The sequence below is a fragment of the Molossus molossus genome, unplaced genomic scaffold, assembly GCF_014108415.1.
Source record: "Molossus molossus isolate mMolMol1 unplaced genomic scaffold, mMolMol1.p scaffold_m16_p_6, whole genome shotgun sequence".
Lineage (NCBI taxonomy): Eukaryota > Metazoa > Chordata > Mammalia > Chiroptera > Molossidae > Molossus > Molossus molossus.
In genome coordinates, this window is record NW_023425399.1 from 79015629 (window position 1) to 79041724 (window position 26096).

At 42.7% G+C, this 26096-nt stretch overlaps 2 protein-coding genes across 3 annotated transcripts in view; both read left to right on the forward strand.

The window, feature by feature from the left end:
* Nucleotides 1–3793, forward strand: part of TAF4B (TATA-box binding protein associated factor 4b) — a 121836-nt gene extending 118043 nt beyond the window's left edge. For both annotated transcript variants that reach the window (XM_036245808.1, XM_036245809.1), the window contains exon 15: nt 3498–3793. In XM_036245808.1, the coding sequence (XP_036101701.1) occupies nt 3498–3665 (168 nt within the window). In that variant the 3' untranslated portion in view covers nt 3666–3793. The remainder of the gene's footprint in view (nt 1–3497) is intronic.
* Nucleotides 3794–8872: 5079 nt separating this feature from the next.
* Nucleotides 8873–9312, forward strand: LOC118619252 (retinoid-binding protein 7-like). Its single transcript, XM_036245955.1, is given in 2 exon segments — nt 8873–9149; nt 9152–9312. Coding segments are annotated over 2 exon segments (438 nt in total).
* The last annotated feature ends 16784 nt before the right edge of the window (nt 9313–26096 follow it).

The window sequence follows — 26096 nt, forward strand, 5'->3', positions numbered from 1 at the left end:
GATTGTAGGCAAATTCTTGGTAGGAAACATTTGTAAATATATATAGATTCAGCTCTAGCATAATATATCCAATTTCTGGCTAAGAAAAGTACCTCTACTTAAATGTACTATTATTTTAAACAGAGAACTCCTAGCCCACCCACCCTGTGTGGCTCAGTGGATTGAACGTTATCCCATGAACTGAGAGGTCCCAGTTCAGTTCTCTATCAGGGCATATGCCTGGGTTTGGGGCTCAGTCCCCGGTAGAGGACATGCAGGAGGCAGCTGATGGATATATCTCTCACACATCGATCTTCCTATTTCTCTCTCCCTTCCTCTCTCTCTAAAAAAAATCAATAAAAACATATTTTAAACAGATAACTCTTACATACAACAAAATTGCCACTCACTGCCCATGACACTCTTTCTAATGTCTATTTTAAAATTTTTTTTCTTTATTGATTTGAGAGAGAGGAAGGGAGAGGGAAAAAGAGATAGAAACATCGATGAGAGAACATGGATAGGTCGCCTCCTGCATGCCCCCCACTGGGGACCTAGCCTACAACCTGGTTGTGGGCCCCCTGACCAGGAATTGAACTGGCTACCCCTTAGTGCATGGGTTGATGCTCAATCACTGAGTGATGCTCAATCACTGAGCCACACCAGCCAGGCTCTAACGTATACTTTTAATCTAAAATCGGTGGGCCCATCTTGCAAAAATCTCATGCAAATATTTTGATGGTGATAATTAACAATAGTTATGATTGCATCTGAGTTACACAACCTCTAAGTGGTGATGTTAGCAGGGAAGAGTGACATGATAGTGCTTGACTGCCACTCTTAGCCGAAGCTACAGAGGCTAACAAGTATTTATACAAATTGCATTCATTACCAAGAACTCTAAAAAAGTGATGAGAGACTAGCTATGTGCTGTAGATGGACTCCACGAGAAGCAGCCAGGCAGTTGTGCAGCTGATAATCATCTTTGTCTTTTTTTTAAATGTGGACTTTCCAAAGTTTGTTCCATGGCTACTTTTGAACAAGTTTAACCTAAGGAGTATAGAAATGTGATTGTGATATCATATCCCCCCAAACCTGCATAGTGTTTTTTAATGAAATTTTATTTGACCATTAGATAAAGTGCCCGCAGTCATCCTGTGAACATGCATGAATTAAGTTGAAATTAAGTTGATTTGTTTTGACCACAGTGTTTTGGAGATCATAAAAAGGCCTCTCCTCCCCTTCATCAAAAAACAAAACAAAAAATGTAGAGGGAATAATTATAATTTGATGGTTATAAAAGGATGGTAACAGAACCAGACAATTTGCTTCCTGTGTTAGGTAAGTATCTTTTCTTGTAAAAGTCCTTTGGGTGGAGAAAGGAGAGTTGCCAACGCTATCAAGATGTTTTTAAAACAAAGTGTGGTTACAAAAATAAATAAATAATGAGAGAATCAAGGATTTTGTTTTTACAAAATTATCCTTTATGTAAGTAGGAATTCTGTACTTTTCATTTTTTTTCTTCTATTTGTATTTTTTAAATAATGGTATATAGACATTGATATTTAGAAAACTGTCTTAATACAGGGGTATTGGGTTTCATTCATTTTTCATTAAATTTATTGGGGTGACATTGGTTAATAAAATTATATAGGATTCAAGTGTACATTTCTGTGATACATGATCTGTATACTGCATTGTGTGCCCACCACCCAAAGTCAGATCATCTTCTATCACCCTATATTAGACCCCCTTTACCCTTTACTTCTCCCCACTCCTCTTCCCTCTGGTAACCATCATATTGCTATCTATGTCTGTGCGTTTTTGTTTGTTTTTCTTGTGTATTCATTTGTTGCTTTCCGTTTTATGTCCTATGTATGAGTGAGAGCATAAGGTTCTTGACTTTTTCTGTGTGACTTATTTCACTTAGCGTGATATCCTCAAGACCCATCCATGTTGTCACAAATGGCAATATTTCATCTTTTTTTATGGCTGAGTAGTATTCCATTGTTTATATGTACCACATTTTCTTTATTCAATCATCTGTTGAAAGATAGAACTCACATTGGTTGTTTTAACCCACTACATTCAATTCAGGAAATGTTGCTATTAAATCTACATTCATCTGTGTTCTCTACTAAGTCCTAGATATCATAGAAATGATAGTCCCTATCCTCAGAAGGCATATGATCTACTGGGTATGTGGTGGTGATGGTAGTATATTCTGTAATACTATGTAAGGCAATTGCCACAGTGAGAATTCTTTGCAGGAAGAGGGAGGGCAAGTGTACCCATTTGAAATGGATCTTAAAAGATGAGTAGATTGTCCTAGAGTGGCCTTTTGCTAATCTTTGCCTTTGGGCTGGAGTTAAGATGCTTTGTAAAGGAGCAATGGGAAATAAGGCTGGAGGGAAGCCAGTGATGAGTTTGTCCCTTTAGATCAAATTAGAAATGGAGCCATAGCCAGTGTGGCTCAATTGGTTGGGCATCGTACCATGCACCAGGAAGTTGCCAGTTCTATTCCAGTCAGGGCACATGTCCAGGTTGTGGGCTTAGTCCTCAGTGAGGGCCGTGCAGAAGGCAGCCGAGTGATATTGTGCTCTCACATCAGTGTTTCTCTCTTCCTTTCCCTCTTCTCTCTAAAAATCAATCAACTAATCTTTAAAAATAAAAAAGAAATGGGGTTGCAGCTCAATATTGCTGTGTGATCTTGAACAGGTTGCTTAACCCATCTAAGCTTATTTGATAAATGGGACATTACCCATATAACTTGCTGCAATTTTATATAAAAGAGATTATGTATGGGAAATGCTTAGCAAGTGCTTAGGCAGGAACTCTGGACAATGTGGAGCCATTGAAGTTGACTTGTTTTGACAGTAGTGTTTTTGAGACCATAAAAATGACACCCTCCCCCCCCCCCATCAAAAACAAAAGAAAAAAATGTAGAGGGAATAATTATAATTTGATAGTTGTAAAAGTTGTAAAAGGATGGTAACAGAACCAAAGATTTGTGAAACATAGAGTGGTGGGATCTGAATCATGTACAGTAGTCTTTTACTTTTTTTATAATTGACATACAAAAGACTGCACACATTTGAAGTGTACATCATGATAGGTTTTTACAAACACATACACCTATGAAATCATCACCACAACCAAAATAGTTGGCCACACCCATTATTCCCAAAAGTTTTGTCTAAGACCTTCAAAGAGAAAAGTCTGACCTGTATTGTGCAGCAAAGAGTGGAGTGAAATAGAGCCCGGAAGTTGAGAAGTTGGCTAAGAGGCTATGGCCATGGCCCAGGTGAGACAGAAGAATGAAGGAGGTCATGAACTAGGTATGCTGGCAGTTGGGCACCCCCAAGAGGCTGGGCTCCTAGAAGGCAGGGTTGAGCCCACATCATTATATTATTTCCAGCACTAACCCAGTGACCAGTGGCTCTTACTCGATGAACTGATGAGTTTCATTTGATGAAAGATTGCTTATTTTAAACTTGTTCTCCCTTTCTTCTGTTTAGGGCTTAAAAGACAACCTTCTTGCTTCCGGGACATCCAGCCTGACAGCCACCAGGCAGTTACTTTGTCCAAGAATCACGAGAATCTGCCTCAGGGACTTGATATTCTGTATGGAACAGGAAAGAGAGATGAAATATTCTCGAGCGCTATACCTTGCCCTTCTGAAGTGACCACTCCCCTCTCCATCCAGATCCTTACTGTTTGCTGCCAAAGAAGACTTAAAGAGCATTGTTACACTGTCTTGAAATTTTCAGTTTCTGGAAAATAATCACCAGTAGGGAAGACCATTGTTTACAGTTATAAACTTTTATTAAATCTTAATTATGCATCCTGGGGTTCTTAATGACCAGAATTCAGCTTTGTCTTCTGAAAATTGGCCATGAAATACAGTTTACACAGAAGTAGGCATCTGCCTATCTGTGCAATTAATCACAGCAAGTTAAGGCCCTGTTTGTTACTACCTGCTTTATTTGCCACACTGTTAACAGGTGAGGTATCTTTCCCTAATACAGCCTGGATTGAGATGCAGGGGAAAGAAAGGGTCACTGCTTACCAAAGAAATGGTATTCCATCCTGTCTCGAAGTGTTAGGTTTTCTGGGCTGGAATCAGAAGCTGCTTAGCTAATTAAGTTGCCTTTTGTAGTTTAGGTGACAAGCCACAGAGTTAGGGCCTGTGGTGATGTTGGTCAGCTGAGTCCCAGTGTTGTCAAAACAGACTAATGGGGATAGTTTGTGCCTGAGGTTGCTGTTCCCTGGTTCATGTCACCTTATGCTGTGGCTGATACCAAGTGAAGGGGCATCCTTATTAGGGAAACCTCAACATTGGAGCTGCTGATATACCTCATTGAAAAATGGAAAAGGTGGAAAGTTTCAGGAGGAATGATGGGGCATTGCATTCAAACTGACACAGGGAAATGAAAATGGAATCAAAACCGGAAATGCGCTGCGTATGCCTAAGGAGGGCAGTGGTGGCATTGGAACTCCAGGGTAACTGTCCATGTTGACAGAAAGCAGTCAGAGCCCAACCTATAAGGAAAATGTTACCAAACATTTCCAAATTACAATATTTCAAAACAAAGTTCTTTTTTTGTTTTGAGTATTGTTTTAAATCTCAAGGACAGTTTTGTAAAGTCATTTAGTTATACATTTTAAGCATCTTGTTGTATTTAAAAAATCCTGATTGATGATTTAAAACATTTTAACAATAGGGACTCTATTTTAAATTCTATACTCAAAAGGTAGTGTTTGCATCTCTTGGCTCTACATATCTTATGAGAAGCATGTTGTATATATTCATCTGAGGAGGAAGCTGATGTTTTGTAAAGCAAACCCTGTTTTTGTGTGTGTGTTTTTTAATTCCACCTGTCTGATGTGTAGCTGGTGACAAATGATAGCTGTAGTTACAGCCACATAAAGAAAGTTTTTAAAAATGGGAAAGCTGTGCTTCTTATAAAAAGAATTCCAGGGGAAAAACACCTCAAGTATGTTATTCTTCATCCTGTTCTTCCCATTGGGACTGTTATGGACATATTCTATACTCTAGTAAGTTTTAAACTGGCCACTTTTTTGTTTGTTTGTTTCAGCAAGTTATTATGTAAAATGTTATAAATTATGTATATGTTAAGAGTACTTTACAAAGAGATCTATACCTAAAGTTGTTTTTGTATATTTAAACGCTTAGCTTGAGATTTTTTTGTAAAATGCAGCATATTCTCATATTTGTGTATAATCTTATTGATCAGATGTTTAAAATTATTTCAAATACTTCATTAAAATAATTATTTTATTATAAGAGTAACTTTGTTTAGTCTCTGCATTTAAAACGCGTATCTTTAGTAGTCAGCGCTGAAGCTGAGGGCTGGGTAGTGCAGCATATCCGCTGGGCAGTGCAGCTTTCTTGTCTCAGATTACTTTGGAGTGTCAGCTCTGGATTCCAGAGCTCACTTCAGATCCAAGTTTTACTATATCACTTTCTTTGAAACAGTTGTAAATTTGTCCTGGCCGGTGTGGCTTGGATGTGTGTCAGCCCATGCACCAAAAGTTTGCCAGTTCGATTCCTGGTCAGGGCACATGCCCTGGTTGTGGGCTCCATCCCTGGTTGTGGGTGTGCCAGAGGCAGCTGATGGATGTCCCCATCTCACATTGATGTTTCTCTTTCTCCCTCCCCCTCCCTATCTCTAAAAAGCAATAATAAAATATATAAATACACACACACACACACACACACACACATATATAAAGAAATAGTTGTAAATTTGCAGTGTTGTTTGACTCACAATGAAAGCTTAGCATATTCATTACAAAAGTTTTTCTGGCCCATCAGAATTTTCTTACAAAGGTATTCTTTTTCAAAATTAACTTTTTGTTTGTTAATCCTCACTGGAAGATATTTTTCCATTGATTTTTAGATAGAGTGGAAGGGAGAGAGGGAGAGAGGGAGAAACATAGATTGGTTGCCTCTGGCACAACCCTAATCAGGACTAAGAGTTGAACCTGCAACCCAGGTACCAGGAATTGAACCCTTGACCCTTCGGTCTGTGGGCTAACACTAACCAAACTGGCCAGGGCTCAAAATTAATTTTCAATATACATTTTAAAACTTTATGTCTTGAAGCATATCTTATGCACAAAAGAACAAATATAGTGTATCCAAGGTATTCTGGTCAGTTTTTGCAAAATGGTGGCCTTGGTTGTGTTTGATCTATAAGTGCATTGTCTGTGACTCACCTGGTGTTGACAGTGTTTGAGTTCACAAAAAGTCTGAATTTCCACTTCTTTCAAAAAATGAGAAGATCTGGAATCACTAGGTAATGCCTTTAGTGTGGTGATTCATTGGAGCCAACCAGTGGGTGTCGTTTAGATATGGGGGTACATGTGTACTTTCCCTTGTCTCCTTCCTTTGAGCATTGAAGTTTGTGACCCTCTGCCTTCAATATGTATACTGAGTGGTGAACAATAAAAGGGGTACATGCCAGAAATTCTCTATTTGCTCTTTTAAAGCAACTTTACAGAGGCATATTTTACATACAAAATTCACCCAATTTCATCCATTTTACTTTTAATATGACTGACTGTTGTTTTAAATGGTCTCCCGGACATTTATAAGATCCTTCTTCTCTTAAAAAGAAGCTAAGTTTAACATTCTTATAAAGCCTGTATTTCTTAAAAACTGCATTTGGGACAAATTTTGTTTCATTAGAATTTTGGCAAAACTGTACTTAAAATTAAGACCATTTATACTAGTTATGTCATTGTTCCAGCAAAAGAACACAAGCAATGTTCAGCCATATTCTGTAGAAAAGGAACCAAGATCTCAGGCTGATTTAAGTTGAACTTTATCTCTATGCCTAGTTGTACAATGAACCAACTAAGTGTTTATAAAACTGAGACCTCAACAAGACTCAGTGATATAGCCCTGGCCGGTTTGGCTCAGCGGTTAGAGTGTCGGCCTTCGGTCCAGAGACACCCGGGTTCGGTTTCCACTAAGGGCATGTACCTCGGTGGCAGTTTGTCCCCGGCCCTGGTTGGGTTGTGTGGGTGGCAGCCACTCGATGTGTCCCTTTCACGTCGATGTTTCTCTCTCTCTCCCTCTCCCCCCCTCCCCCCCCCCTCCCTCCCACTCTATCTGAACAAAAAATGGAAAAAAAATGTCCTCGGGTGAGGATTTTAAAAAATAATTAAAAAAAAGACTCAGTGATATAAAAGTATAAAATGTTATATGTTTATACATGACCTGGTAGCCACTTTCTATTTTCCTGTTTTTAACATTATTTATAGATAGTTTCCATGCCTTGCTGGACTGAAACTTTTTTTTACATCTGGTATCAGTCTCTTTTCCTCTGACTTGTAACCATCTCTCAGTCATTTCATATATATTGCGATTGTATTGCATGGGTGCATTTACTTTTTCACTGAAGTTGTTCCACCAGTGGAAAATGGGCCCTCAGTGGAACATTTTTGCCGTGTTTTTCTTTTGGGGAATACCGTATTGAGAGACCTGTGCTGTGAAGTGTTCACCACCAGGTACTTGAACACTGACTGCTTCGGTGAGAGGAACCGGTAACTACTTCCTATGTTTAGAATCTGTAGACCTTGCGCATTAAATATTTGTGAGAAAAGACTCCCAAGAAACTCATTTTAAGACTTTTGGCTGTTGGTAAACCATAATGAGAGCAATTTTAATGGTAACTCCTTTAAAATAGGATGCCAGCCCAGCTGGTGTGGTTCAGTGGATTGAGTGTCTTCTTCCCATGGACTGAGAGGCCCTGGTTCGATTCCCGGTCAGAGCACATGCCTGGGTTGCGGCTCAATCACCAGTAAGGGGCGTGCAAGAGGCAGCCAATCTGTGTCTCATTCACATGGATGTTTATATCTCTCCTTTCCTCTTTCTCTAAAAAAGCAATAAAAAAATCATTTAAAAATAATAAAATAAGCAAATAAAGTAAAATAGGATGCCAGATTGACATCTTTCTAAGTTCTCTTTTTGCGGGTGGTGTTGAGGCACTATTGTGCTGGCTGCCCATCTTAGTCTTGCCTCTTCCCTCCTGGGCACGCAGCTGGACCACATTTCTGAGTCTCCCTGTAGTTAAATGTGGCTATGTGCCTGAGGTCTGCTCAAGGACATGTAGGCAGAAGTGATGTGTGACATTGCAGAGCTGGTTCCTGACAACCTGTTCAACCTGTTGTGTCTGATCTCACATTCTCTTTCCCTTTCCACAGACCTCAGAGTGCTCCTGAGGAAGATGGCAGAGCCACCAGACGGAAGGAGCCTTGGTCACTGGACTGTGGCTTGGAACAAAACTGCCTGGTAATCAAGAGTACCCACTTGGGATATGAGTGAGAAATAAACATCTAACGTAAACCACTAACACAATATATGTAATAGCAGTTCATTAATATATATGATAACAATATATATATTTTATAATCTATAATATAACTATAGCAGCTAAATTAACTAATACAGACAGCTACTGCTATTATTAGTTCTATTTTACTGATGAGGACACTGGCGTGTTAAGAGATTTGCTAGTTTAGTGGAAGTCACAGAGAAAGTAGAGGAATTTCAACCTAGGTCTGTACAACCTCGTTGCCTGCATTCTAGATTCCTAAAGGGGCTTTGTTGCTTTGTGTTTTGTTTTTGTTTGTTTTTTAATGCTTCAGAGCTCATCTCTGTCCCATTTAAATAGCTAAAGATAGCTATTAATTTCGTTTCCTACACTTAGTATTCCCTTCCATAGACTGAACTAGAATCCACAATGTAGATTCCAGTTTTCAGTATTAGTTCATTGTTCTCTTGGTCATATTCTGCTATGCTAAAGGCCACATGGAAACATGGTTCCCCTTTGGCCCCTACGTGTCACCCCCCAGCCTCTCCATGCCTGCCAACCTCAGTGGCGACAACTTTGAGAACTGCATGCTGGCCCTAGGTATTGACTTTGCCACTCATAATGTAGCCAAGTTGCTGAAGCCAAAGACAGCGATTGAGCAAAATGGGGATTTCTTTACCATCCACACAAGCAGCAGCCCAGGGAACTACCTTGTTCAATTTAAATTTGGAGAAGACTTTGATGAAGATAAGAAAGGCCTGGATAACAGTAAATTCAGGAGCTTGATCACCTGGGACAAGGGCAGACTCACCTGTGTCTGAAGAGGGACACGAACACAGGTTGGGCCCAGTGGACTGAAGGGGATGAGCTCTACCTGGAAATGTTCCATGAAGGCCAAGTGTGCAGCAGATGCTCCAGAGAGCCTGGCCTATCCAACAGCAGAGCCACATGTGGATGCAATTTAATGCCGAACTATATTGCAGAATGAACAGGTGTTCATCTCTCCTGATTTAGGGCCTTGTGTTCAGAGAGAGGTAACACAGCCTGTACCAGAAACCATTTGGATTGTGGGGAAACTGCTCAGCTTCAATAAACCTGTTCAATGATTGGGACGAGGCAGGGACATGCTTCCCCTTCGAGCGGTGAACACACAATGCAATATGCAGATGATGTGTTATAGAATTGTACACTTGAAACTTATACAATTTTATTAACCAATGTCACTGCAGTGAATTTAATAAAATAAAATAAAAATCGATTCCGTATGCTAAATGAAATCCAGTCGATGGTGCTGGAGAGAGGAAGGCTAGTGGGCCCATTTACTGCTCGGGTTAGAATTCCACGCTGCTGTCCATGTGCAAAGTCAGATGTTGGTAGTGTGAATTTATGGTTAACTAATCACCCCAGGACTTTTCATTCGCTATTCAGAGAGTGACGAGGGGACCATCAGCACAGTCTTCACCTGGGCACTTGTTTGAAATGCAGGATCTCAAGCCCCACTCCCGACCTGCCGAGTCAGAACCTGCATTTTAGCCAGATCCCCAAGCTCACTAAAGTTTAAGAAGTACTTCTCTAATTGATCATGATTATTTAACTATTCATGATTATTTATATATTTTTTTCATTATTGATTTTAGATAGAGAGGAAGGGAGAGGGAGAGAGAGAGAGAAACATCGATGAGAGAGAACATCGATTGGCTGCTTCCTGCATGCCCCCCACTGGGGATTGGACCCACAACCTGGGCATGTGTCCTGACCGGTGACCTCTTGGTGCATGGGTCAACGCTCAACCACTGAGCCACACCGGCCGGGCCAGTCATGATTATTTAGATTTTGATTCTGTCACTTAGTGAGGACATTTGAATTCAGGTGACTAAATTGACTATGCAATTCACTGTCCCTCTCAGCCTGTGTCTCCCACAAATTTCATAAGCATGCCTCCTGTGTTCATTCAACTTGTCCATAATGTGTTGAACAAGACAGGACCGGCTTTGAAACGATGAAGCGTGCGCTAGCATCCAACATCAATCTGTTAATTAGCAGACACCACTCTGTAGCCAAGTCTGACTGTATCTAGCTGATAATACTATTGTGGGGTTCACAGAGCTTTCGTGAGCAGCTCTGGGGAACCGGCTCAGTTCCATGCACCACCTAGCACATGGTTATCAGCCTAGCAGCCATTTCAAAGAGCATGGCAGTGGTTTGGAAGATCTCCATCTGCTATGAACTAAATTATGTCCCCTCCAGATTCGTATGTTGATGTCCTAACACCCCCCGTGCCTCAGAATGTGACTATATTTAGAGCTAGGACCTTTAAAGAGGTAGGTAAGTTACAATGAGGTCATTAGGGCAGGCCCTAGTTCAACGTGACTGGTGTCCTTACAAGAAGAGATTAGGACATGTGGGTACAGAGTGAGGACACAGCAAGAAGGCAGCCATCAACAAGCCCAGGGGAGAGGCCTCAGAAACCAACTCTGCCGATACTTTGATCTCGAACTTCTAGGCTCCAGAATTTTGAGAAAACAAATGTCTGTTGTTTAACATACACCCCGATTTATGATACTCTGTTATGGCAGCCATGCAAACTATTACACCACTCCCTCCCCTCTGCCATGGCTCTTTAGAGGAATTGGTCATCTGGCTCTGGCGGGATGATCTGAGTTGGTACCTTACTGTCTGTGTGAGAAACTTGGACATAAACTGCAGGACATTGAAAATGTCTCAAGGGTGTTGGCTGCAGTAAAATCCTGGGGGAGGTGAAGGATGGCCTCAAAGGGAGGAATCGCTCTAGGGTGACAAGGTACAGAGGGATGTCAGAGGGGTCTGCATTCATGGGGCTTAATCAGGGCTTATAGGGAAAGTCAGAATACTACTAAGAGAACACAAAAGTCCTTCACCAGAAGCACACACTCTAGCAGCCCCGTCATCTTGTCTCCTTGATGTCAGCATCCTTTTCTCTCAACTGCAGTGTTCCTGCTGGGACGGTGCCTCAGCTGCTCTGGGCTTCTCCTGCCAACTTCTGCTGCTGCTTTTGTTCTGCCGGCGCTTCCTCGCGCGTTTTCGCATCTGGGCAGTTTTGTGTGTGTCCCAGTCAGAGAGAGGAAGTAGTTGGATACATTAAATGCTCTTCCTTTTGGATCTCCTAGGTGCTGGCCAGCCTGTAGATGGCTGCTCTTGAGTCAGGTGCTGGTCCCTGGTGCAGACAGCTGTGACCAGCACAGCAATGTCACGGGTATAAGCAAGAGAGAGCACATGCGGGGAAGCTCCCCTTGGCAGTGTTGTTTAGAGGGAGGCATTAGCAGGCATGGCAGGCATACGATATGTCCTTGCCACTCAGATTGTGGTCCATGGCCCAGCAGCAGGGGCATCACCAGGAGCTTGTTAGATGTACAATCTTGGCCTCACCCCAGAGCTGCTCAGTCAGTATCTGCATTTTAACAAGGTGCCCAGGGTATTTGTATATGTGTCATAAATTTGAAAAACTCTGTTCTACCAACACACTCATTGATTTTTAGCAAATCTGGAGTTTTCTATACATTAGATTTGCTTAAAACTGCATACCCCTGTGGGTCAGATCAGATCCAGGCTTCGAAATTTTAAAGTTGTACTAAATCTTGCCTTATACTCAGATTGCAGAAGTTAAAACTCAAAGAGATTAGGTGGTTTGCCTGAGGGCACAGCACTAGACATGCATTTAATTATGCACAATTTTCTAGGAACACTGGTAATATAAAAATATCTTTCCTTATGCAACCTGGCAGTGTTAAGTTCGTTTCTGAGTGAGATAAACTTTAAGAAGTAGCTCGAACTTATTAAAGCAGTGGACGAACTCGCTGGCTGCATGCATTCAGTGCACTCAGGGCGGAGGGCAGTGGACAGAAGTTGGAGGATTGCTAAAGAAGCAGCACGGTTCCTCCAGCTGGCGGGGCAAACGCTCGGCAATGCACTTCGTCTGCTCTTACTTTCTTCGGAGAGATTAGTAAGGTCTGTCCCCTTTCTAAACAAATTCTCCCGCATCTTTTATATTTTAAATTTCCACTTGGATTCACATCAGAATACTTTGACCCACACAACATTTATATCTAAACAAACACAATGATAATAAAAGTGTTTGTAGTAATAGCACTGATAGCAAAAATAGTGACTAAGCATTTTAGGTTCACGATGTGAGTGGAGTTATGTATGTCACACGGATAGAGTTCTGAAAAATGTGTCGTGGCAATCCTAAGGTTTTCCCTGAGGAGTTTTCCATTGGATTCATAAATTGAGTATATTTTTAAATAGCTTTCTTAGGTTTTGTAATGGTCATTGTTCATGCAGTATTTAGCTACAGGATAGCCACTTTCCTGAGGTTTTGAGATGGTGGAATTATACATATGAATTACTCAAAGGGTTTTTTTATCGTCATTCGAGGATATGTTTATTGCTTTGAGAGAGAGAGGAAGGGAGAGAGAAAGAGAGAGAGAGAGGAACATCAGTGTGAGAGAGAAACATGGGTGGTTGCCTGCCATTCATGCCCCAACCAGGGATCAAACCCACAACCTTGTTGTGTATGGAACAACATTCCAACCAACTCAGCCATCCGGACAGGGCTCAAAGGATTTTATAGAGCCTGGAATAGGTACCTCATTCTGCAGGTGAGGAAAATCATGTCCATAAATGGTTGATGGCAAAGCAAAAACCGGAGCCCAGGGGACAGGTTGGAATGGGCCAACAGGCCAATCAGATGTTCCCCGTGGCCTTGGGCCTGGACTGGGAGCCTGGGCCCTATAAACCCTGAGATCAGATATTGCTTAGGACACCTGGTAAAATATTAACCCCTGTTCCCTAGTGACAGGTCTTAGTTTGCCTCTTCCTTCCAGGTCTACAGGTTTCTTGTTGGTCAGTTAAACATGATTCAATTCACTCTACCACTTTTCCCGTGTGCAGACTACTCCTCTTGTATTGGTCTTGCCATGCATCCAACAGACGTGTTTGGTGCCTACTGTGTACCCAGCACTGCATCTCATACGTGTTCCAGGATGGAGAGGACATTCCCTGCCTCCAGGAGCTTCCTGTGCAGCGGAGGAGACACAGGAAGCAGGAGGTCGGAACACAGTGGGGCAAGGGCAAGAGATGGATCGAGCGCTGTGGGAGGTGTTTTGTTGTTTGCATCAACGTCTATTTGTTTCACTTTCTGCCTTTCTTTCGGTGTCTTCTTCTTCTTGAAAAAGTATAAATATCAACTAGTTTAAGGACAGTAACACCTTGTTTTATTTTACCACACCTCCATTGTACCCAAGCCCAGTGATGAGTACACAGATGACCACAGGGGGGAGACAAACCTGTCACCAAATAACTGCATGGGGTGTGCTAAGTGCTGCGACTGTGTGCAAGGCCTCATGGGGTACACAGGACAAGGGCCTGCTGGGGAAGAGATGGGGACTTGGGAGCTTTTCCCTGACACTTGGAATAAACAGGAGTTGCCTCGGCTGACGAAGAAGGTGGCAGAAAGCGAAGCTGCCCTGACGCATCTTATTTGGGGAGTTGGTGCTTTACTGTTGAATGCAGGAGCGTGGCAGGGGCACAGTGCAGCATGACAGCTTTTGTAAGCCACGCTAAAGAGTACAGGGCACCGGACCACCTTGTCAAACCCCTCTGGTGGCTGCTCAGGACTCTGGAGCCCCTGGAATGATGATGTTGATGGGACACAGGCCTCGCTTGAGAGATAATACACGCTTGAATTTAGGAACGAGGGGTCCTCAGCTTTCACACTCTCCACATTTGCCCACTACTGACTCACATCAGCAAGTCTCCATCCGTTGGCTTTGGTCTTCCATACGTGGCAGGTCTAGAGATAAGACGCTCCTTCCTGGTGGCCCTGCCTGCCTGCCAGGCACCATCACCCAGAATGGCCGTGGGGGAGGGTCACTGCCCAGCTGCCTGAGCCAGCATTGGAGCGAGGCCTCCCTGAGCCCCTGCCTTGGACAGCCCTGGGCCTCTTTCCAGGGATTCCTCCACCCACCCACCCCCTCCAGGCTGTCTACAGAGGGCCTCCCATGTGGGGTTGGCCCCCAGGCCCTACTTGCCTTGTGTAACAATCGGAAGAAGCACCCTTCGCTGCAACCTCACTTCAGGAGAAACCCACATCTGGTTCGCGGTTTGACGGTTGAGGGAGTGAGTGGGGCCGGCAAGGCTGGGGGCTCAGCACCAGCAGGGACCCCGCCCCCGGCACTCGCACCTGGAAAGTTTCTTAGCTGCCTGCCAGGTAACGTGAGCCTGGGGGAGGAAGTGCCTACAGAAGCCATAATTAGGGATTTTATCATCTTTTTTTAGTTCCTCTGGAATGGAAATTCTGGAAGTCAGCAGGAGCCAAACCGGCTGGGCAGGGCCTGGCGGTTGGGCCTGACGGTTCTTCTGACTGTTGGTGGCAGCACAGGCCGTCTTAGGTGGGTCCTCCGAGCACAGAGCCCTTTCAGGTCACCTCCTGGAGCCGTAGCCAGCAGGTTGACTTGTGCCATTTTAACCATGACCTGTGGTTGAGCGTGTTCCAATGTGTTCTGTAAACAAAAGACTCCCCCAGCTTTCTAGGCACCGTTCCTGGGTCCAGGGTCTCCTCACAACCGGTCTTTCCTCTGCAGTTCCGACCTGGGGAGCTGCTGGGCCTCCGCCCGCTGCAGTCCCGGCTCCCACTGGCCGGTGGTTGGCCGTGTGGTGTGCCAGCCATTTCTCCCCCACAGGCTGGATGTCTCTCCAACCGGAACACTGAGGAGAGAAGCTTGGCCTTTTCCCCTCTCCTCACCCTGTTCTGGGAGCAAAGCCCCCAGCTCCACGTCAAGGCGGATAGACCTGTTTTACTTCCAGACCCTTCTCCTCCAGCCAGAGCCCACGGCTTCTGCTCTGGATCCAATGAAAGCCTGTTTACAAACAACCGGCTTCCTAGTCGTTTTATTGGGGGAATTTGTGTATTGCCTACTAGTCTGTCTGTTGTAGGAAGGGGCTCGAGGGAAGACATTCCGTCCAAGTACCACCACTGGCTCCTGCTTGTGCCCCAGGAAGTTATGAGTCAGGTGGGCATCGATGGGTGCCACGGAGAGTTAACACCTCTCCCGAGACCCACACAGCCCTGTCTCCACCCAGGCTGGAAGGGAAGCTCTGAGTGACAGCAGGGCAGGGGATGTTATCTGAGCGATGGGTACTGGGCAGAGGCCTCACCGGGCTCACAGACCACATGTCGGAGGCCTCGATGTCACACTGCTCAGAAATGTGGGACTGGAGTTCAGGACAATAGACATTGGTTCCGCACCTGAGTGTGGGACAGGCCAGCAGCGTCCCTGGGGTACACTCCCAGGGAGGTCTCGAAGGAGCGCGTACAGCTGAAGGGCAGAGAGAAGGTCACTGTGGCCCTGCGGTCAATGCCACACCTTCTACTCAAAATCCACAACAGCAGCTTGACTTGGGGCCGGCAGCTACTCTGTGTAAGGCAAGAGCCTGAGGAACCAGGTTAGATCGTGCCGTCAGCCATGGGTGCCCGTGTAGCTCACAACTTGCCTATCTGATGGAGAGAGGCCGAAAGGGTCATGGTGGAAACAAGTGCAATGGGACAGCAGCAGCTCTGCCTCCAGACCCACAGTGACCGAGCAGCCTGGCTCCGGGGCACCTCACTCTCCCTCCCACCTCTGTGGGTCCATCTGTGCAAGGGTTGAGATGCCTGCCTTCTGGGGTCTTTGGATGATTCAACATGCAAATGTCCAGGGCCCAGGCTAGTAAACTAACAGGTAAGTGAACAAACTTCCTACCAAATCGGACACTCGGCAGACATGTTCTTCTAACCCAGGACCACATTCGCTCCAAGAATTGCAGCCACAGAGAAGTCTGATGGAAAAGAATTGTGAAATCTTCCCTGGCAGGAAGCACAGAGTTTGGAAATGTCTTAGGCTGATCAGTAAGCCCGTGCAGGAGAGAAGTGACCGGGGGTTCACCGCTTCTGCACTGCCCCGTGCGAGCTCACTGGTGTCCACGCCAAACCTCTTCAGGGTCTAAGTAAACAAGATCGAATGCAATATATGAAACGGAACCACTGGAGTGTCTTTTCTTCCTGGACTTAACAGTTTCCAACTTTCATCTGATGTTTTCTCAGGGGAGGGTCATGGAGGGTCTTAACTCTTAATAAAAACACAGATGTCAGCATTTTCTGTAGAGTCGAGGCCTCTAGTACAGGACCTGGAGCCTTTGGGCTCTGGGAGTTTATTGTAAACATCAGTATCGCCAAAACCCACAACTGAGAGCTGTTACTGGGAAGTGAGTGGATGGGTGACTTTTTTTTTTTTTAATTCAGCAAATAGCAGAGTTGCAATCTGCTTCTTTACTTCTCACTGGCCCTGAATTTGCCAAGCTGGTCAATCTCTTTTATAGAAAAATATGCACCCATTTTATTAAAACAAAAGCCTCTTAAAAGTGCAGATGGTATACTTCCTGCTTGCTAGTCCTCACAGATTCCTTGTTGCAACCGAAGCGGGCGTGTTACTTTGATAGTCCTATGAAATAACCTTAACTTTGCCTGGAGATATTTATAAGAAAACATGCAGAATTATTGCACCATAAAGCCTGCTTCACTGATTCTTGCTGATTAAAAACTTTAAGACTAATGTAATAAAAACCAAAAAGACCCAACAGCTGGAGCTCTGAAGACAGCCGAGCTGGAGCCTCCTGGCTCCCCCTCTGCCCTTTGATTCCAGCCCCTGCGCCGTCCAGCTCCAGGCCCCTTCCCGGGGCGCTTCATGCCTCACCTACCTCCGGCCCCAAGCGGAGGCGAAGAATGAATGGCCTGGGAGGGACGGGCTTGTCTTTCTGCCACGCTGGAGGCCAGTGCCAAGTTTTGCTTCAGGAAAAACTATGGCAGAGCAATCCCTGGTAGTAGGCGAGGCCCAGTATTCCACCCTGTCCCCGGGCAGACAGGCCCAACAGGATGGAGGCATTTTTAATTGATGCTACAAGCTTGCAAGGATAAGAAGTTGGCAGGAACTGACATAACCCTTTATTTCTCCTTCCAAGGTGCCCATTTACCAGGCACCTGCTCAAGGGCACTGTGAAATCGGGCCCAGTGGGGTTTTTTTCCCTTGGCTGTTGGCCAGAATCAAACTGGTTCCATCAGGCCCTGAGTGTAGACGCGGTGTGCGTTAATTGGTATATTCGGCGTTAATCCTCATTTTCTTTGGGTGCTATGAGGCACTTTCCCATAGCCTCTCCCATTTAGTGCCTCCTGTTCCATCCCTAACCAGCACCACCACACTCAACTCTTTCTCACCCCCCCTCACCCTCTGCACCCCCGCCCATGGCCACACACACGTTCACACATAATCCCTCACCATCAAAGTCAGAGGTTTCCCTGAATCTAGCTCAGGTGGAAAACCTGTTTTAAAAAGAATAAATAAATAAATAAATGGAGCTTATTATACCAGGTGAAATAAACCAGACAGGGAAAGACAAATACCATATGATCTCACTTATATGTGGAATCTAATGAGCAAAATAAACCGAGGAACAAATAGAACTGTGGCAGGATAGTAAGAAGTTAGGAAAAGGCCTGGGCAAGTGGAATGACAAAACTGAGACAAGAAAATTAAGCAAAACCAAACAATTTGGGCAGCTTGCAGCCAGCTGGTGAGTTGCAAGACCTTATCTCCCCCAACCAAGGACACTTGAGAGCAAATGGTTTATACCTCTCCTCCCTAACCAGAGAACACATAGCTTAAATCACCCTGGCCTGGGAAAATACAGAACAAAGACCCAATTAATGCCATTTGTGCCAGCTAAACCCAAGGACAGATGAAGTTGGGGGAACAAATAACAAAAACCCCAAATGCATTTGGATGCAATCACTTGAGGGTAGAATGTTAGGACAGATAGCTGCGAGGGCAGGAGGAGGGGAAGGGAATAAAGAAAGGGGGGTGTTTATCTCACCCACCGAACAAAGAAATCAGCAGTCTTGGGACTTGCCAGGATAAAATTGCCAGATGTTCTCATAAATTCTGGGAAAAGTTGCAACAATGTAAAAGAGGGACCTTGAAATCTGGTCTATCTGGCAGGGGAACCTTGAAACCCATAGTGGGGGGAAAGTATAAAACCCTTGCACCTATTTTTCCATTGATTTTTTAGATAAGAGTAGGAGGGAGGGAGGAGAGAGAGTGAGAAACATCAATGTGAGAGAGACACATTGATTGGTTGCCTCCCACACAACCCCGACCAGGTCCAGGGATCGAACCTGCAACCCGGGTACATTCTCTTGACTGGGAATCAAACTCACAATTCTTCAGTCCATGGGCCGACTCTAACCGCTGAGCCAAACTGGCCAGGGCCCAAGTGTATTCTAATAAATGTACTTGCTTTGCTTCCTTAATAAATGTGCTTGTTTTGCTTCAACACTGGTTTCTGTCACTTGTCTGAACTCTTTCATGCAGGCATGACAAGAGCCGAGGAGGGAAGAGCCCCTCCAACTCGAGTGGCTCTCTGGATGCCAGAGATCTTCCTCCTCCTGGGGCAGCTCTTTGGTAACAGAGCCAAAGGCATGAACACATGGAACAGAATGACAAATGTCAGAGAGGAGGAGGGTTGGGGGGACTGGATGAAAGAAGGTGAAGAGATTAGCCAAAGAATATATATGCATAGCCCATAGACACAGACAACAGTGTGGTGATGGCCAGAGGAAAGGGGTGCTGAGGACTATGCGGAGGTGGGCAAAGGGGGCAAAATAAGGAACATCTGTAATGGTGTCAATAATAAATTTTAAAAAGGAAAAAAAATTTTTTTTCTTATCCCTGGTGTATGATTGAAAAATATTACAACACATTCCTCCCAAGGTCCATCTGGCTGGAAGCTTGGGCTGAGTAGGAATTGCTGTCCTGTAGAGACACTCTGGCCATGCCAATTGCCTGTCCTGGGTGAGAGATTGTTTTTAATAAGAATGAATAGAAAAGAAAGACTAGTGATTCAGGAAACAGTGGTGTGCCCAGCATGCACTTGAAATGAAAGACCATCTCTCCCACTCCTGCCATCTCCTGGGTCCCTCCTTGTTCTGTCCCTTTCTCTCTCCCCTTAGAAGTGACCGTCATCCTGAGTTGTATTCACCATTCCTCTGCTTTTCTACATATTTTTAAATATATTGGCATCTCTAACTAAGAGATTCAGTTTTTATGTTTCTGGCTTTTATATGCGGGAAGAAAATTCTTCTGCAACTTGCTTCTTTCTGCCAACATCAGGTACCCAAGAAGCATCCTTTTGGCTGCATCTGTGAATCTGTTCGATTTTCCTGTTGCATTAACTCCCATTATATAATGGAGATAGTGATTCTGATGGACACTGAGGTTATTTTCAGGTTTTTACTATTACAGCCTTCCCTGCTATGCTGTGTACATTCTAGATATGTCTCCTTATTGAAGGCTTTCTCTAGAAATGGAACTACTCGGTTCTAGGCTATGTTCTAGATTCTAGAAGGACTAGGTCCTTTTCCATCTGCCTGGCAGTGGACTAAGTGAGCCATTTGTTTCCTGACCAACACTTGGTATTGTTTCTCCTGTTTACCAATCTGATGGGCAAAGAGTGGTAGCTCACTGTGGTTTCAATTTGAGTTCCCCTGTTGGTTAATGAAGATAGGTATCTTTTAAAATGCAAAGTAGCCACCATGAAGCACCTATTCAAATCTTTTCCCTGTTTTTCTTAGTGGATTTATAAGTATTTATATATATATATATTTTGGATACCAATCCTCAATCATTTGTGTGCAAATATATACTCCTAATTTGGCTTATATATATTTCACTTTCTTTGTGATACCTTTTAATGAGTAAAAGTTACTAATTTTAATGTAGGTAAATTATTTCACCTTTCCATTTAGAATCTGTATAATTGTGTCTGGTTTCGGGAATTCTTCATTAATACATACAAGTTCATAAAGCTAGTCTCCTAGTTTTATCATTTTATCTTTTGCATTCAGCTCTTTAGCCCACCTAAAATCGATTCGTTTATGGTGTGAGTTCAGGGTCCAATATAAATTTTTCCTCTATATGGATGAGCCATTTTCCCATCAATCTATTGAATAGTTTGTCCTTTTCATTGATCTGTAATGCTGCCAATTTCATCTGTATATTGGTTTCTTGGAGGCTCTCAACTCTATTGGTCACTTTGTCTATGCCCAGCCCTGCACTATTTTGTGTATAAATGAATACTGACACCTTATAATACAACTTTCACACTCCTCCTCCCACATTCTTCTTCAAGAGTGTCTTGGCTACTTACTTGTCCCTTTGCACTTCCATATAAATTTTGGAATTAGCTTATCAAGTTCTGCAAAATCTCTGTTGGTGTCTTGACTAGAATTGAACTAAATCTGTAGATAAATTTGGGATCTTTATTGATTAAGAATTTTTGTTACTCAATGTTGCCCCAATAAAATTCAATGAAAGAGAAAAAAAATTCTTGCTACTACTATAAATTATATTTTTAAAAATATGTTTTTATTGATTTTAGATTGACAGAAAAAGGTGAGGAAGAGTGAGAGAGAAGCATCAATTGGCTTCCTCTTGCATTTCCCCTACTGGGGATCGAGCCCACAGCCCAGGCCTGTGCCCTGACCAGGAATCAAATCATTGACCTGTCGGTGCATGGGACAATCAATGCTCAATCAACTGAGCCACACCAGCCAGGGCTAAATTGTGTTCTTAAATCAAATTTTCTAGCATTTGCTGTCAACCGATGAAAATAAAATTAGTTTTTTATATTGATTTTATATCCATCCAGTGCTTTACTAAAATTCCATCAATACTAACAATCTTTCTGTAGATTTTTTTAGAGTTGTTTTTGAAGACAACTGTATTACTGGCAAATAACAACAGTTTTGTTTTTTCCCTTTGCAATCCTCACACTTCTTATTTATCTTGCCCTCCTCTGTTGGCTTGAATCTCCAGTACAAAATGGAATAGAAGTGATGAGAGTGGAAACATTCGTTTGTACCTGATAATAAAAGAAATACATATGATATTTCACCCTAATGATGATGTCTATAAATGACATCTAGGCTGAAGAAGTACCTTTATATCCTTAGACTCTTGGAGTTTTTTTTTTTTTTTTTAAATCCTCACCTGAGGATATTTTTCTATTTATCATCAGATAGAGTGGGAGGGAGAGAGAGAGAGAAACATAGATGTGAGAGAGACACATTGACTGGTTGCCTCCTGCATGACCTGACCAGGGATGGGGACATACTGCAACGAAGGTAAGTGCCCTTGACCAAAATCGAACCTGCGACTCCTTGGTCTGCGAGCTGATGCTCTAACCACTGAGCCAAACTGGCCAGGGCTAGAGTTTTTTTTTTTTTTTTTTGGTCATGAATGGACATAGTATTTTAACAGCTTCTCCTTTAATTTGTTAATTGAGTAAATTATATTAATTGATTTTCTAATGTTCATGACCAACTAGGTCATAATAATTTTATACAGTGCTAGAGTTTGGTAGTGCTCTGATTATCTCTGCTACATAACAAACTACCCTCAAAATCTAGTTTATTAAAATAATATATATTTTAATTTATCTATAATTTTGCAGATCAGGAATTTGGACAAGACTCCGCTCAGGGATTTTCCTGCCCATCCTTAAGGTCACTTGGTGAAGTAAGCTGGCAGATGGGCTGCTCTCGCAGGTCCTCGACAGCCACACTGGTAAGTCTGGTGCCTTGACAGAGACGGCGAAAGACTGGAAACATCCGGGACTGTCGATTACAGTGCCTTCTGTTGCCTCTCCAGCTGGCATTCTCAGGGTAGTCTTACTTCTTACATGGCAGCTAAGGGCTCCTGGAGAAAGTTTCCAAGAGATTAAGGTGGAAGTTAGGAGCTTCTTCGCACTAGCCCAGGAAGTCACGCAGTGGCGCTGCTACCCTATTCTACTGTGGAAGCACTTTTCTAGAGCCAACCTAGGTTCAGAGGGAATGGAACTAGACTCTACCTCTCAGTGGGAGAAGTAGCAAAAAAAAAAAGTGCAGTCATCTTTATTTATTTTTTATTATTTTATTAATTAATTTATTTCTGTTACAGATATTTCTCCTTTCCCACCTACACACCCTCCTCCTGAACCACCCCCACAGCATTGTTGTTTATGTCCATTGGTTATGCAAATATGCATATAAGTTCTTTAGTTTATCTCATTCCTACCCCCACCCCATCCTCTGAGGTTTGTCATTCTGAACCGTACTCCATTCTATGTCTTTGGGTCTATTTTGTTCATTATATTTCACAAATAAGTGAGATCATGTGGTACTTGTCTTTCTCTGAGTGGCTTATTTCACTTAGCATAATACTCTTCAGGTCCCTCCATGTTGTCTCAAAGGATAAGAGATCTTTCTTACAGCTGCATAGTACTCCATTGTGTATATGTACCACAGCTTTTTTTTTTTTTTTTAATCCTCACCCGAGGACAGGGGGTGGGAGAGAGAGAGAGAGAGAGAGAGAGAGAGAGAGAGAGAGAGAGAGAAACGTTGATGTGAAAGGGACACATCAATGGTTGCCACCTACCCAACCCAACCAGGGCCAGGGACAAACTGCAACCAAGGTACGTGCCCTTAGCGGGAACCGAACCCAGGTCTCTCTGGACCATAGGCCGATGCTCTAACTGCTGAGCCAAACTGGCCAAGGCTGGACCACAGCTTTTTTATCCACTCATCTATTGATGGACACTTGGCTATTGTAAATAGTTTCCAGATCTTAGCTATTGTAAATAGTGCTCCTATGAACATAGCGGTACATATATTCTTTCTGATTGGTGTTTCAGGCTTCTTAGGATATATTCCTAGAATTTGGATCACTGGGTCCAATGGCAGTTAATTTTTTTTTTTTTTTAAATCTTGTCCTATTTCTTATTTATTTATTTATTTTAATTTTTTATTTATTACTTTGTTTTTGTTACAGATGTTTCTCATTTTCCCCTTATTGACACACTCCTCCCCTTCTCGGCTGCCCCATCTCCAGCTTTGTTGTTCATGTTCATTGGTCATGCATACATGCATGTAAGTTCTGTGGTTTATGTCTTTCCCCACAAACCCCCCCTCCTCTAAGGCTTGTCAGTCTGTACCCCACCTCTTTGTCTCTGGGTTAATATTGTTCAGCAGTTTGTTTTAAATTTTTAATTTTTTGAGGAAACACCATATTGTTTTCCATAGTGGCTGCACCAGTCTGCAATTCCACCAGCAGTGTACTAGGGTCTCCTTTTCTCCACACCCTCAACAGCACTTGTTTGATGATTTGTTGATGGCAGCCATTCTGACAGGTGTGAGGGGATACCTCATTGTTGTTCTAATTTGCATCTCTCTGATGATTAGTGACGTTGAGCATTTCTTCATATGTCTCTTAGCCATTTGTATGTCCTGTTTGGAGAGGTGTCTATTTAGTTCCTCTGCCCATTTTTTAATTGGGTTCTTTGTCTTCCCTTTGTTGAGTTGTATGAGCACTCTATATATATTGGAAATTAACCCTTTATCTGATGTATCATTGGCAATTATGCTCTCCCATATAGTGGGTTGCCTTTCTATTTTGACGGTTGTTTCTTTAGCAGTGCAGAAGTTTTTTGTTTGTTTGTTTGTTTGTTTTTTTTATCCTCACCCGAGGACATTTTTCCATTTTTTGTACAGATAGAGTGGGAGGGAGAGAGAGGAAGAGACAGAGAGAGAGAAACATCGACGTGAAGGAAAACATCGAGTGGCTGCCACCGCACGACCAACCAGGGCCGGGGACAAACTGCAACCGAAGTACGTGCCCTTAGCGGGAACCGAACCCGGGTCTCTCCGGACCGCAGGCCGACGCTCTAACCACTGAGCCAAACCGGCCAGGGCCAGAAGCTTTTTTATTTGATGTAGTCCCGTGTATTAAATTTTTCCTGTGTTTCTCTTGCTTTAGGTGTTGTATTAGTGAAAATTCTGCTGCATATGATGCCTGAAATTTTGTTACCTACATTTTCTTCTAGAAGTTTTATGCACGAATCACATTTAAGTCTTTATCCATTTTGAGTTTATTCTTGTGTATGGTGTAAGTTGGTGGTCTAGTTTTGTTTTTTTGCATATAGCTGTCCAATTTTCCCAACATCATTTATTAAAGAGGCTGTCTTTACTTCATTGTATGTTCTTGCCACCTATGTTAAATATTAATTGAGCATAATGTCTTGGGTCAATTTCCGGGTTCTCTGTTCTGTTCTATTGATCTATATGCCTGTTCTTGTGCCAGTACCAGGCTGTTTGATTACAGTGGCTTTGCAGTATAACCTTATACCTGTTATTGTGATCCCTCCTACTTTGTTCTTTTTTTTTTTTTCAAGATTGCTGTGGTTAGTCAGGGTCTTTTTTGATTCCATATAAACTTTTGGAGTATTTGTTCTAGTTCTGTGAAATATGTCATTGATATTTTAATGGGGATTGCATTGAATCTATAGATTGCTTTGGGTAGTATGGATATTTTAATGATGTTAATTATTCCCATTCATGAACAAGGTATGTGCTTCCACTTTTTTATATCTTCCTCTATTTCTTTTTTCAATGTCTTGTAGTTTTCTGTGAATAGGTCCTTTACTTCTTTGGTTAAGTTTATTCCGAGGTATTTTAATATTTTTGCGGCAATAGTAAATGGTTTCTCTTTCTATGAGTTCACTATTGATGTATAAGAATGCTGTCGATTTCTTGACATTAATTTTGTATCCTGCTACTTTGCCAAATTTATTTAATAGCTCTAACAGACTTTAAAAAATGTTTTCTTCCTTTTTTATTGATTTTAGAGAAAGAGAGAGAGAGAGATAGAAACATGGATGAGAGAGAACATTGACTGGCTGCCTCCTGCATACCCCACACTGGGGATTGGGTCCACAACCTGGGCATGTCTCCTGACTGGGAATCAAACCAGTGACCTTTTGGTGCATGGGTCGACGCCACACCAGCTGGACTCTAGTAGATTTTCGATGGAATCTTTAGGGTTTTCTATGTACAATATCATGTCATCTGCAAATAATGACAGTTTCACTTCCTCCTTTCCAACTTGGATCCCTTTTATTTTTCTTCATGTCTAATTGCTATGGCTAAGACTTCCAGTGCTATGTTAAATAAGAGTGGTGAAAGTGGGCATCCTTGTCTTGTTCCCGTTTTTGAGGGAAATGCTTTAATTTTTTTTCTTTGAGTATGGTGTTGGCTGTAGGTTTTTCATATATGGCCTTTATTGTGTCGAGATATGATCCCTCTATTCCCACATTGCTGAACGTTTCAATCAGAAATGGGTGCTAGATTTTGTCAAATGCTTTTTCAGTGTCTATTGATATGATTGTATGGTTTTTATCTTTCCTTTTGTTTATGTAGTGTATCACATTTATTGATTTGTATATATAGTACCATCCTTGCATCCCTGGGATGAATCCCACTTGATCATGATGAATAATTTTTTTGATGTATTGCTGGATCCAATTTACTAATATTTTGTTAAGAATTTTGACATTTATGTTTATCAGGGATACTGACCTGTAGTTTTCTTTCTTTGTTCTGTCTTTATCTGGTTTTAAAATTAGAATTATGCTGGCCTCCTAAAACAAATTGGAACTCTTCCTTCTTGAATTTTTTGGAATAGTTTGAGGAGAACGGATCTTAGTTCTTCATTGAATGTTCAGTAAAACTCTCTCGTGAAGCTGTCTGGACCTGGGCTTTTGTTTGCTGGGAGTTTCTTGATTACATCTTCAATTTCCTCAGTTGTTATTTGTCTGTTCAAATGTTCTATCTCT